General features: G+C 37.0%; 1 protein-coding gene across 5 annotated transcripts in view; it reads left to right on the forward strand.

Moving 5' to 3' along the window:
• The window catches only part of KIAA1429 (KIAA1429 ortholog), a 73,887-nt gene that overhangs the window by 34,528 nt on the left and 24,833 nt on the right, over window positions 1-14,526 (forward strand). For all 5 annotated transcript variants that reach the window (XM_021089096.1, XM_021089098.1, XM_021089097.1 and 2 more), the window contains 7 exons: window positions 773-927; window positions 3,814-3,896; window positions 6,947-7,040; window positions 7,184-7,728; window positions 8,258-8,493; window positions 8,971-9,223; window positions 12,304-12,521. In XM_021089096.1, the coding sequence (XP_020944755.1) occupies window positions 773-927; window positions 3,814-3,896; window positions 6,947-7,040; window positions 7,184-7,728; window positions 8,258-8,493; window positions 8,971-9,223; window positions 12,304-12,521 (1,584 nt within the window). The remainder of the gene's footprint in view (window positions 1-772; window positions 928-3,813; window positions 3,897-6,946; window positions 7,041-7,183; window positions 7,729-8,257; window positions 8,494-8,970; window positions 9,224-12,303; window positions 12,522-14,526) is intronic.

Raw genomic sequence — 14,526 nt, forward strand, 5'->3', positions numbered from 1 at the left:
ACTCCTGCATATTGGTGTGGAGGTGAATCCTAAGGCATGGGAATATGCACGGACCTTAAGAGTAAGGAGGACTATCTTGCTGTTTTTTGCCCTCACCTTCTAAACTATTCATGGTTCTCTGATTTCAGAAGTGTTTTGACTGGATGAGAGAGATTGAGATGAGTAGTTTTCAAGACTTTGCCCTGTAGGGCAGAGGTTTTTAGTGTATGAGAAGAGAAGCATGCTCTTCCTGGTTCATGCCATACAAAGCAGTGGCATCCTTCACATCAGGGTCTTGACATCTCTCCTTGAGTGACAGGTCTTTTTGAGGGGGCCTATAAAAGGCAAACAACAGTGGCTTCAGTGCCTAGCTGTATCTTAACAGTTCTATAGTGTAAGTCTGAGTAATGATGGTGGCAGGTTGATTCATCACACTTGTTCCCATTTATCCAGAGTGAACAAACATTTTAAAGATCAGTGAACTGTGCTTCCTAATCTTTCATTGCTAATGAAGTACAGTTGTTAATATTTCATTGTTCTTCTAATCTTATTTCTTAACAGAATTTCACTTTCCATTGTGATGCATGTGCTTTGTTATTATACACTTAAAAATAGTGGTTTCAGGTGAATTGGAGGTGGAATTTTAAAATGCGATTTCCTGTTTTTAGGAAGTTAGTCATGTTTCATTGTAAAATTCCTTGGTCTTTTTAAAACCAAATAGGAAAAAGTGTTTAAAATTGTTCCTAAGAAATTATTTTCGTACCCCAAATTTAAAAACCTTATTTTGTTTCAGTGATTCCAAGTCTAAGAAGTCAGTAGCTTATAATTATGCATGCATACTTATTTTGGTGGTGGTTCAGTCTTCCAGTGATGTCCAAATGCTAGAACAGCATGCAGCATCTCTCTTGAAGCTTTGTAAAGCAGATGAAAATAATGCTAAATTGCAAGGTATGGTACTTGAAGTTATTTTAAGCTTTTATGATAAACGAAAGAAAAAAAGCCTTTGAATATCTGTAGTTAGTACTTTATCATGTTTTGATGATATACCTATAATACTCTGTTTTTGGCTTCCTGAAAACAAAATACTATTTATAGAGGTATTTTATATGGTGTTTTTTTGTTGTTTGTTTGTTTGGTTTTTTTGGAGGGGCTGAGCCTGTGGCACGTAGAAATTCCTGGGCCAGGGATCAAACCCACACCACAGCAGTGACCTGAGCCACAGCAGTAACAAAACGGGATTCTCAACCACTAAGTCACCAGGCAACTCCTATATGGTGTTTTTAAAAAGATTTTTAAGGAAATTGTTTCAAGTTATTTATTCTGGAAAGTCATGGAAATTTATGGGTGGTTGAAGTTCAAAGTAGAAGTAAGGATGAACTCAGAAGTTCAGTTTTGTGTATAATTTGCATGTGTGTGTGTGTTCTATATATATATTTCTCAGTACAACACTGTTCTAAATAAGTACATCTTAAAAATCCATGTGTTTAATACATGTGCTATTCTCAAAAGTGAAGAATGGTAAGTATGAACATTATTTTCTAAATGTTATGTTGAATGAAGTTTATGGTTGGCCTTATTATGTGGGCAATCTTGAAAAGTTTAAGGTATTTAATTACAATTTTTTGTTATTTTATTTTCATCACTGGCTTTCTGACTTCTACCAAGCAGAATATTTGATAACATTGAGCAAATGTTATAACTAGTATATGACTTCTTTTCTTTTTAATGCTAGATTTTATGTATGATGCCACCAGTAGAAGTTAGATAGTAAACTCAACTTAGCAAATTGAAAATACTTCCCCTGAAATATGTCTTTATAAAAGAAGGGTATGCAGCATTTTCAAAGGTATTATTACCGCTTTACTACATATTCTAGGTGATGGGTACACTCATATTTTATTTTATTATTCCTTATATCTTTCATTTGAGCCATATACTATATGTATATGAGTTGATTTAAAAATATATAGGAAAGGAGTTCCTGTTGTGGCTCAGTGGTTAACGAATCTGACTAGGTACCATGAGGCCGTGGGTTCGATCCCTGGCCTTGCTCAGTGAGTTAAGGGTCTGGTGTTGCCGTGAGCAGACGCGGCTTGAATCTGGCATTGTTGTGGCTCTGGTGTAGGCTGTCAGCTTCAGCTCCGATTGGACCCCTAGCCTGGGAACCTCCATATGCCGTGGGTGCGGCCCTAGAAAAAGACAAAAAAAAAAAAAAAAATATATATATATATATATATATGAAAAAAATGCTCAGATGTAAACAGTTGTAATCCTCATGGAGTAATGTAGAACCAAGGAGAGATGGCTACTATTTTCAGTTTCCTTCAGTCGTTCCTGTAAAGTATCTAGAACTGTTATATCATGTATTAAGTACATTAGAATACTTTTTTAGGAGTTCCTAAAGAACTCAGCAGTAAAGAACCTGATTAGTATCCATAAGGATGAGGGTTTCAGTTCCTGGTCTAGCTCAGGAGGTTAAGGTCCAGTGTTGTCGTGAGCTGTGGTGTAGGTTGCAGATATGTCTTGGATCCCCAGTTCCTGTGGCTGTGGTGTTGGCTGGCAGCTGCAGTTCCAATTCGACAGCTAACCTAGCTTGGGAACTTCCATATGCTGCAGGTGCGGCGCTAAAAACCCCCCCAAAAAACTTTAAAAATATTTACGGTCATAGAGTATAGGTTTTATGGCATAGCTTCTAGGAGAGTTTTGAATTTAGCGCAGTAAGTGGTATATATTTCATGTGTTTGTTTTATAAACAAAGTTTGCTATTATTTTGGGGTCGATAGTGATTAATTTTACAAAGGCAAACTAGGAAATTGACAGAATTTAAAATTCATGTTAAGGGAAAAGGCACCCAACATATATTTCTTCATGAGTTTGATCCTGTTAGAAATTAATACATTTTGTGTATGCTTTTGGGGGTGTGTGGGAATCAATAGCAGCATTAGGTGAATAAACACTATGTTATTAGTTTATGAGCAATCAAGTTTACAAAAATTTTTAATGTTTTAAGCTGATTGCTTAAAAAAATTCAATTTAATTAGATCGTCTTTTTTTTTTTTTTTTCTTTTTTGTCTTTTGTTGTTGTTGTTGTTGCTATTTCTTGGGCCGCTCCCGCGGCATATGGAGGTTCCCAGGCTAGGGGTTGAATTGGAGCTGTAGCCACCGGCCTACGCCAGAGCCACAGCAACATGGGATCCGAGCCGCGTCTGCAACCTACACCACAGCTCACGGCAACGCCGGATCGTTAACCCACTGAGCAAGGGCAGGGACCGAACCCGCAACCTTATGGTTCCTAGTCGGATTCGTTAACCACTGCGCCACGACGGGAACTCCTAGATCGTCTTCTTTAATCATGTTTTCAGAAACCAAATAACCAAGAGTGGTCACCTCTTATTTCTAAACCAGTATAGTAGGATGTTTTATATTTCATTTTTAAACCTGTTTGAAGAATGAAACGTGAAGTTCTGCAGTGACAGAGTGGGTTAAGAATCTGAATGAAGCAGCTCACGTCACTGCTGAGGTGCAGGTTCAATTCCCAGCCTGGTGTATTGGGTTAAAGGATCCATTGTTGCCGCAACTGCAGCAAAGGTTGCAGGTGTGGTTTGGATTCAGTCCCTGGCCTGGGAACATCCATGTGCTGTGGGTGTGGCCAATAAAATTAAAAAAAAAAAAAAAAAAGAATGAGGCATAAGTTCATCCATGTCTAAAATTTAGATTATTGAAATGAATATTGATCTGATAATGTTTTTCTCTGGAAAATGCCTTTGCTTCCTTTGTTATAAAGGCTTTTATTTTAAAATATTATATTGTGAACTTATTCTTTTTGTTTTTAAGAACTTGGCAAGTGGCTTGAACCTCTGAAAAACCTTAGATTTGAAATTAACTGCATCCCAAACCTAATTGAATATGTTAAACAGGTAAGTAAAACTTAAAAGTGCCTTGATTTTTGTAGAACTGTGTGGTAGTACATAGTAATATTGTATTAAGTCACCTGTATAGAAAATGCAGTTAAGGAGTTCCCTTGGTGGCTTAGCAGGTTAAGGATCCGGGGTTGTCACTGCTGTGGCTTGAGTTGTGGCTGTGGCGTGGGTTTGATCCTTGGTCCCAGAATTTCCAATGCCGATGGTGCAGCCAAAAAAAAAAAAAAAAAAAATAGGTAATGCATTTAAGTGCATTTGGTTGATTTAATAGTCTGGTGGGTACAGATTGGTACTGGATATAGATGGGTGTGTAATTGTATATATACATGAGCACAGATGCACATAATCGTACTGCTTTCTACTACCAGATTCCTATTTTTTTCCCTCTCAAATAGAAATAATATTATCTACTGTTTTGATACATTTGTGGAAGTGTTTTAAAGCTAAATGTTATGACAATGTAACATAATTGTTTTAATCTTGGTGAAAAATAATTTCCCTTGAAATTTTTAGATCAAGTTTGATAGTCAATTCCTGATAATTGCAGTGGGGGCTGTTTCTGTTTGTTAATTTGGGATGGTCAAATCTGCGATTGAGATAATTTATAGAAGTTGAAAATCATAAAGTTTATAATATTGCAGTTCAGAAATTCACTTATAATTCATAATGAAAAAGTTCATTGAAGTCATTGAATCATTAGCTTTAGAAGTTTAATGTTTTCTTTGCTCCTTATTTGATCCAATGTGTATCATAGGAAGAAGGGCCTCTAAAGGTGCTTATAGATACATAAAAAGTTTTAAATGAGGGGCAGAATGGACCTTGAATTATCTGCTTTTTCCTTTAACAGATGAGCTTTATGTATTGTATATATGTGTGCGTCTGTGTGTGTGTTTAAACCATTTTGGTCTTGGAGCTATAGTGTATGTGATTGGAGGAATGTGTATTATCTAATCTGTTGCTATTTTTACCCACCAACAAAAGGGCTGTTTGGATTTATCTGCTTCAGATTTCTCTTTTCTTAACTTGTCTGCCCATCTCTTTTTCCTCCATCTCACCTAAGAGTACTTTTGCCTCCTATAGTGCCATCATATTCTTCTGTTCTTTATGCCTCAAATGATATCTAGAGCTTTTCCTTATATTCAGTCTTTTATTTAGCAGAAGTACGTTTAGATGAACAGGTATTTAGGGTATTTGTGCATGGTGAGAATATATAAAATATACAATAAATATTAGATGGCTTAGATAAAAGTTCTAACCAATTAAAAAATTCAGTTCTAGAAATTTGAATTACATGCTGTAATTAAGAGTTTCAATTTTTTTTTTGTTTTTTTTTTTTTTTTTGGTTTTGTCTTTTTGCTATTTCTTGGGCTGCTCCCGCGGCATATGGAGGTTCCCAGGCTAGGGGTCTAATCGGAGCTGTAGCTGCCAGCCTATGCCAGAGCCACAGCAACTCGGGATCCGAGCCGTGTCTGCAACCTACACCACAGCTCATGGCAACGCCGGATCGTTAACCCACTGAGCAAGGGCAGGGACCGAACCCGCAACCTCATGGTTCCTAGTCGGATTCATTAACCACTGCGCCACGATGGGAACTCCTCAATTTTTATATAAATCCTTGTCTAATTAATTATGGTTATTACAAGTGACTTACATTCTAAGATGTACTAAAAACAAGTTGATCTAAGACTGAAATTCTCTCTGTGGCTCCATGCTGCCTTACATAATTTGTGGAATTATTGAAAGGCAGCAAGAAGAAATTAGAAGAAGAGATAACCAAAGGTGGGAAGCGTATGAAGGAAATAATTTTCTTATTTTTAGATTTCTCCTTTGAGTTTGAGAAGCTGAAATAGGAACTTTTGTTTTTGTCCTTTTGCCACACCCTTGGCATGTAGAAGTTCCTAGGCCAGGGATAGAACCCTTGCCACAGCAGTGACAATGCTGGATCCTTAACCAGCTAGGCCACCAGGGGCCTCCCTGAAATAGTAACTTTTTTCCCCTTCATTTCTTTTTTATTATTTTTTTTAATTATAGTTATTTACAATGTTGTGCCACTTTCAGCTGTACAACAAAGTGTGTATCAGTCATATATATATTTTTTTCTCGTACTATCTTCCATCATGTTGAAACAGTAACATTTTAAAATGCTATTTCTAAATTTTTGTAACCATCTATATGCTACTCCATGGAAACCACAAAAATAAAGGAACTTAAGCATAAGTATTTGTTACTTGGAGACATAGCATGGGCAGGTTCTGAGGATATAGGCAACTATACTTCTTTTTCCTTTAGCCATGCCCAAAATGGCCATCATAACTAGATTCCTTTGGTATCTGCATTTTTCGAAATTACGTTATATAGAGTTAAAACATTCCCTGATGCTTCCTCAGTTTTGAAAGAAATTTAGTACTCACAAGGCTTTGTAAAATCAAGTCATTGCTTCATTTTTGGGAAAGAGGATGTGTAGAAAGGGTATCTAAAAAGAAGCTATTTTAAATTCTTAACACACAAAGTTTCATAGATACCTGTATGCAACTTTGTTTTAGTCAATACTTTTTAATAAACTCACCTTTGTAGTTATTCATTTTATATACATAATATCATATATGGTACATATATGCCAAAGATCAGATAACCTTTATAAAGCTTATTAGCCTTCTTCATGTTTTAAATTTATTTAAGAAGTTTAACATGATGTGAATACTTGAAATTCTTTTTTTTTTTTTTAATGGCCACACCTGTGCCACATAGGAAGTTCCTGGGCTAAGGGTTGAATCCGAGCTGCAGCTACTGGCCACAGCCACAGTCACAGCAACGCCAGATCCGAGCTGCCTCTCCAACCTACACTGCAGCTCACATCAACACCACAGATCTTTTAAGCCACTGAGCAAGGCCAGGGATCAAACCCACATCCTCATGGATACCAGTTGGGTTCTTAACCCACTGAGCCACAATGAGAACTCCTAAAATTCATATTTTTAAATAATTGCCTTCTCTGGGTCTGTTAGGTACCAAGAAGTTAAATTTCCTGTTCATTTTTATTTTTAAAGAATATTGATAACTTGATGACCCCAGAAGGAGTTGGCCTTACCACTGCCTTACGTGTTCTCTGTAATGTGGCATGCCCACCACCCCCTGTTGAAGGTAATGTGGCTACTATACTTTAAAACTGCTAATTTTTAAACATAGTATTAATATCATTTATTAAATAAAACATTCAAAAATCTTAACCAGTGATTATTAACATGTAAGTAATTAAATTTTTTTTCTCCCTTATTTATATAAAGGTCAACAGAAAGACCTGAAATGGAATCTTGCTGTTATTCAGCTTTTTTCTGCTGAAGGAATGGACACCTTTATTCGGGTGCTGCAAAAATTGAACAGTATTCTGACTCAGCCTTGGAGGCTCCATGTCAACATGGGGACTACCCTTCACAGAGTTACTACTATTTCAATGGCTCGCTGCACACTCACTCTTCTTAAAACTATGTTAACGGAACTCCTGAGAGGTGGATCCTTTGAGTTTAAGGACATGCGTGTTCCTTCAGCACTTGTGACTTTACACATGCTCCTGTGCTCTATCCCTCTCTCAGGTCGTTTGGATAGTGATGAACAGAAAATTCAGAATGATATCATTGATATCTTACTGACTTTTACTCAAGGAGTTAATGAAAAGCTCACAATCTCAGAAGAGACTCTGGCCAACAATACTTGGTCTTTAATGTTAAAAGAAGTGCTTTCTTCCATCTTGAAGGTTCCTGAAGGATTTTTTTCTGGACTCATACTCCTTTCAGAGCTGCTGCCTCTACCATTGCCCATGCAAACAACTCAGGTATCACTTCCATATAACATGCATCTTATAAGTGACTGCAGTAAATAACTCTTTTTAAAAAGCCAGTGATTTTGTTAAAAAACAAACAAAAACAACCCTCATCTCCTTCCCCTAAGAAAGACATAAAATAATTGGATGAGGGTGAGATAAAACTGAAGCAAGTTGGTCATTAAGGAAATATGGGAGTAACATTTTAAATAAATATTTGTTAATGTGAATTTTATTATGCTGTTATGTATACTTGTACTTTTGTTATTTAAAAATCCTTCCCTCCTTATCATGTGTTAGACTTTGCCATTAACTAGGTTACTTCACCAACGGACTCTGCTCTACTGACTGCTAACCTGAGAACAATAATTTTTTAGATGCACTGAATTCATGCAAATGTTTAATTGTGTAACAGAAAATTAAATGTTTTAAGCATGCAGTAAAGATGTTCTTTTCATAACAGTTCTTCCCGAACAGTTTTTGTGACTGTAAATAAATATTTAAAAAATCTACGTACACACACATTATACTTTTTTAACAGGTTATTGAGCCACATGATATATCAGTGGCACTCAACACCAGAAAATTGTGGAGCATGCACCTTCATGTTCAAGCAAAGTTGCTCCAAGAAATAGTTCGCTCTTTCTCTGGCACAACCTGCCAGCCCATTCAACATATGTTACGGCGTATTTGTGTTCAATTGTGTGACCTTGCCTCACCAACTGCACTTCTGATTATGAGAACTGTGTTGGATTTGATTGTAGAAGACTTGCAAAGGTATTTTCATTTTGCATTAAAATTTTTTTCTTCAAGTTATTTTTGACACATACATTTTTTTAAACTTAGAATTTGGAAACCAGGGTTTAAAATGCTCAGATAATATGTGTACATATAAATATACACGTATACATATATGCCCACACAGACACACGTGTGTATATGAATATGTATAGATAAATTTTAAATAGAAAGTTTATTTCATTATTTTATGTGCAAGATACCTTGAAGTGTTTCAAGATTTTGGCTGTTTGAAAGGTGGACTATGAAGTACTCTGATTTAAGAAAATATGTTACTGAAAATCTGAATTTACAAAATTTTATAGTAATTGTAAAATTCCAGAGAAATTGTCATATGCAAAGAACGAAATGTTTTATACAAGATTTGTATAAGCTGATATGTATTGAAAAACAAATTATGAAATAATGCCTTAAAATCAAGAATATTGTTTACTAAATGTGTTGATTTTATTTCAGCACTTCAGAAGATAAAGAGAAACAGTATACTAGCCAAACCACCAGGTTGCTTGCTCTTCTTGATGCTCTGGCTTCACACAAAGCTTGTAAATTAGCTATTTTGCATCTAATTAATGGAACTATTAAAGGTGATGAAAGATATGCAGAGATATTCCAGGACCTGTTGGCTTTGGTGCGGTCTCCTGGAGACAGTGTTGTTCGCCAACAGTGTGTTGAATATATCACATCCATTTTGCAGTCTCTCTGTGATCAGGTATTTATAGTTATTTTATAAATTCTTTGTGTGTATATGTTTTTTTAAAAAGCTTTTTTTGATGTAAGTCTTGGCTGTTAACAAAGAGATCTCACCTATCTCATTACTCTTTTTTTTTTTTTTTTTTTTTTAAGTATAGTCTCCATTTTATTGTCTTTTTAAAGGATAGAATTCCTTCAGTCTCTAAGAACTCAGTTCTTTACATGGGCTTTGGTGGAGGTCGTGGGGCAGCACCCGCAGGTCTAAATCGGGGTGGAGGTGTTCTATCCTTCCGGGCTTCACGAGAACGATTCCTGACTACCTTGCTGTGAATCATTACTCTTATTCTTGTTTAGGGAGATAAATTTGACCAGTGAACCAACAATAAAATGATTTGTTGCTACATAACTTTCTTTGAGTTTGTACTTCCCAGCTTTCTCTGAAGAGCTTTTTTCATTTTATGAGATTGTGTCTTTGGATATTTGCTTTATGTGCTACTGTATTCTTTGGGGTTGCTTATGTCTAGTGTGTTCATTTTCCTTCCGGTTATATTATACACCCATTCATTCTTGAATATTGTAGTTTTGTGATTGGTTGAATTACTATATTCTCTTGTTAGGAGAACTTTTGCCGGCATCTCAGGCTACTACAGTTTTAGTGGCTTTAGGCTACTGTGATTTTGACTGACAGTTTATAGTAGTTTTTCTTCCTGCTGTCTATATTATTGACTTCCACTTTATAATTTTATGAATTAATGAGAATTGTTTTTAACTGGTTTTTTTCTTTTTCTTTTTTTTTTGGTCTTTTTAGGGCTGCACCCTGGGCATATGGAGGTTCCCAAGCTGGGGGTCTAATCGGAGCTGTAGCCACCAGCTTATGCCGCAGCCATAGCAACTCCAGATCCGAGATCGCATCTACACCACAGCTCACGGCAACGCCGGATCCTTAACCCACTGAGTGAGGCCAGGGATTGAACCTGCAACCTGTAGTTCCTAGTTGGATTCCTTTCCTCTGCGCCACAATGGCAACTCCTGTTTTTTGACTTCTAAAGCCCATTGTTATTGGGATCTTTAGAGATGTCTATGCCTAATGGCATTTTAGCTTGTCAGAATGCTCCTGCTATCTGATCAGTCAGATATAATTTTCTTTCAGCCAGAATATTTGTAGTAGGATCCCATGTTGGAAGATTACTTTTTTCTACCTTTTTCTATAATTGAGTTTGGTTACATTTAACACTCAAGTCAAGAAGGAACATTTTGGGGGTGACTTGTTTTCACAAAAAGGTGATCTGGTAGAACATAGTTTTGGACTTGGTAAAAAGGCTGTTTTAAGTCATTATACCTCAAAATGTCCAGTCAACTGGTGTTTATTTTATAGTTCATGTTGGGTTGTATGACTATGCTGAGTAACACGTCAGCATCCTAGCTGCCATCACCATATAAACCTCATTCTTGGCCTCACCTTATTATATTTCCCTTCTATTCAAGTTTTATTTTGTAGTTCTGACCCACATTGTACACTGGTTTCCAGTATGTTGAAGTGATTTAAAGTGATAATACATACTTAAAAAACTGTAAAATTTATTTTACTTCTATAAAAAGAGTAGTAGGAATTTTTAGCTATTGTTAGATAAACTTGCTAACATTGAAAAACTTGAATTTTAAGTGTATATTAAAAACTAGAGGAAGAGGCTGTAAATACACAAATATGACCAAGTGTTAATATGTTTGTTATACAAAGAGCTTATCCAGGTTGATAAATAATAGATAAGTGGGGAAAAAATGAACAATTTGGAAGAGGTGGAACTGGTAAACATGGAAGGAAATAGGTCAGTTTCAGTACCGTCAAATAAATGCCAGTGAAAGAAACTACCATTTTTATCTACTACACTTGAAAAACTCAAAGAAAGAGGGAAGGAAGGAAGGAAAAAAGGAAAGAAAGAAGACTCAATGAAAACAATACTTGGGCTGGCAAAGATATACTCTTGTGCATTTGGGTTGTTGTGTAAGTCAGTGTAAAACTTTCAAAAGTAGTTTGACAGGCAGTCTCCAAATCAATAAAGGCACGAATATCTAGTGAAAAAAACTAGAGGAAGATATTTTGTTGGAAGACTGCACATAAATGTTTTTTTGCTCCATCCATTTCTTTGTCTGATGTTTAAATTAAAAAATGGACATACTTATTAAAATTTATTTCTCTGGCTTTTCATAAATTAAAAAATATTCAAATGAATGAGTAGTTCAGTAATTTACAGTATTTTAGTACCAAGAGTACTAACCTAACCTTTTTTTTTTTGTCTTTTTAGCACTGCGCTTATGGCATATGGAAGTTCCCAGGCTAGCGGTTGAATTAGAGCTGTAGCTGCTGGCCTACACCATGGCCACAGCAACTCTAGATCTGAGCCAGATCTGTGACCTACACCACAGCGCCAGATTCTTAACTCACCAAGTGAGGCCAGGGAGTGAACCCGTGTCCTTACGGATGCTAGTCTGGTTCATTATCACTGAGCCATGACGGGAATTATAAAAACTACACTTAGTGTAATTCAGAAGGAAAATTTTCTTTTTTTTTTTGTCTTTTGTCTTTTTAGGGCTGCACCTGTGGCATATGGAGGTTCCCAGGCTAGGGGTATAATTGGAGCTACACCGGTCTGCCCATGCCACAGCCACAGCAACACCAGACCCAAGATGTGTCTGTGACCTGAACCACAGCTCACAGCAACGCTGAATCCTTAACCCACTGAGCAAGGCCAGGGATCGTACCCATAACCTCCTGGTTCCTAGTCAGATTCCTTTCTGCTGTGCCATGACGGGAACTCGCAGAAGGAAAAATTTTTAACGAGATGTTCTTTTAAAGTGAAAATATTGTGAAGCAAAATATTTGTCTTTATTTCTTTAGGTGTGTGTCCTTGTATTAACCTTTATGGAAGGGCAAAACAACTCCTTTGTACTTAATGTGTTTGAATCTATGTTTGGGATGGTACAGTAACTAATATTTTGATAATTATTAAGTATTAATATATTTCTGAAGTAAAAACACTAAGTGATAGTTATAATTATTTAAAAAAATTGTTTTTTCCCAACTTCCCTCCTCCCTCACAGGACATTGCACTAATTTTGCCAAACTCTTCTGAAGGTTCTATTTCTGAACTGGAGCAGCTCTCCAATTCTCTACCAAACAAAGAATTGATGGCCTCAATCTGTGACTGTCTCCTGGCTGTGCTAGCTAACTCTGAGAGCAGTTACAACTGTTTACTGACATGTGTGAGAACAATGATGTTTCTTGCAGAGCATGATTATGGATTATTTCATTTAAAAAGGTAATGCTTTGTCTAATTTAATATACTCGTATTAATTCGTAGCTGTTGTTGAATATTGAAGGTGTGATTTCTCTCACGTGGAGAAGATTTGTATTTATGGAAAAGATTTATTAGCAATGAAATATACTAGTAATAAAATCTTTAGGGCTGAAAATATAAATCAAGTAGATAAATATATTACTGTGGGCATCTTACAGTGTTTAAGCAAGAAATCGTATTGTTCCAGGGTTGCTAATTCATGCTCTAAGATTTTTTTTTGTTGGCATATTCACCTGTAGTTCTTCAAAGATGATGGTAATGTGATTTTTGTGGACCCTAAAGCTAGAAGTGCTGATTCTGTGTTTTTTATTCTCTAGAGTAATGGCTGAGATGAAATAAATATGAAATGATGTAAATCTCATGCTGCTCAGTCTCTCAAGTGTAATTTCTGCTCTGGTCTCTGTGTCCATGCACCCATCTTTTTCTTCACTAGGGAGATAGCTGGTGGTAGTTGATTGATTTCCTTGGGAATTTGTAGAAGTCTGTAGTAGTATGAGATAGAAAGGATTAGGAAACATATTTGTGTCTCTCATTGATTCTTGTAACATTGGATGAAAACTTAGGTTCTAAGTACTGTGTTTGATACCGGCCCCTACTTTCTCCACCTCCTTAGCCTGTCTCTTCTCCAGTGTTCTCTCTCTTTCTCAGTTGGTGGCACCTGCTACACATCCATGTTCTTCCCCCACCATTTCCCATTCTCTCACCAGAGTCCCTAAGTTTTACTTTTTGAGTGTCTTTTTCCTATTGCCTTGGTATTAACTGTATATCTTTTTAAACTCACCTTAGACACTGCACATCCAAAGCTTTCCTTGGTTTCTCCATTCTTAACTGGGTTAACTACTCTCAGAAGTATAAGATGCATACCTCTGTCATCTGTGATGTTGCTGGTTCTACTAGATTCATTTTTTTTTTCATCCTAAGTCACTGTAACCTATTCCCTTTTCTCTCCTTAGTTCTAGTGTTGATCTTTCTGCTAAGTAAGTGCCAAGTAACCCATATATTTATTTGACATCTCTGCTTAGTTATCTAGTGGGCATCCAAACTGAACTAAAGCAGAGCTCTTGATATTCTTAATTCAAACATGTTTCTGTCTTGCTCATCCTGGTAAATGTTAAACTCCAAATTCTTGATTCTTCTCTTTTCCTCACTCCCAGCATTCAATCCTTCAATAAGTCCAGGGCATTATGTCTCTAAAATACATCCAAAATCTGAGCACCTTTTCTCCACTTCCATAGTTACAATTTCTGTCCAGTCTACTGTCTTTTCTTATCATGACCCATCTTCTCTTTTACTTCCACTATTGTCCTGGTAAAATATGTTTTCTGTCTCTCTCTCTCTCTTTTTTTATTTTGTCTTTTTGGGGCTGCACCTGTGCCATATGGAAGTTCCCAGGCTAGGGGTCGAATCAGAGCTGCAGCTGCCAGCCTATACCACAGCCACAGCAACACAGATTCTCAGCTACATCTGCAGCCTGTGCTGCAGCTTGTGCCTGTGCAGATCCTTAACCCACTAGCGAGGCCAGGGATCAAACCTGCATCCTCATGGATACCCGTCAGGTTCTTAACCTGCTGAGCCACAGCAGGAGGCCTCCATAAAATACATTTTCTTAGCACTCAGACAGATCTTTTTATTTATTTATTTATTTATTTTTTGTTGTTGTTGTTGTTGTTGTTGTTGCTATCTCTTGGGCCGCTTCCGCGGCATATGGAGGTTCCCAGGTTAGGGGTTGAATCGGAGCTGTAGCCACCGGCCTACACCAGAGCCACAGCAACGCGGGATCCGAGCCGCGTCTGCAGCCTACACCACAGCTCACGGCAACGCCGGATCGTTAACCCACTGAGCAAGGGCAGGGACCGAACCCGCGACCTCATGGTTCCTAGTCAGATTCGTTAACCACTGCGCCACAACGGGAACTCCCCAGACAGATCTTTTTAAACTTAAGGCAAGATACATGTCACTGTTTCAG

This window comes from Sus scrofa, chromosome 4, assembly GCF_000003025.6.
Source record: "Sus scrofa isolate TJ Tabasco breed Duroc chromosome 4, Sscrofa11.1, whole genome shotgun sequence".
Taxonomy (NCBI): Eukaryota; Metazoa; Chordata; class Mammalia; order Artiodactyla; family Suidae; genus Sus; species Sus scrofa.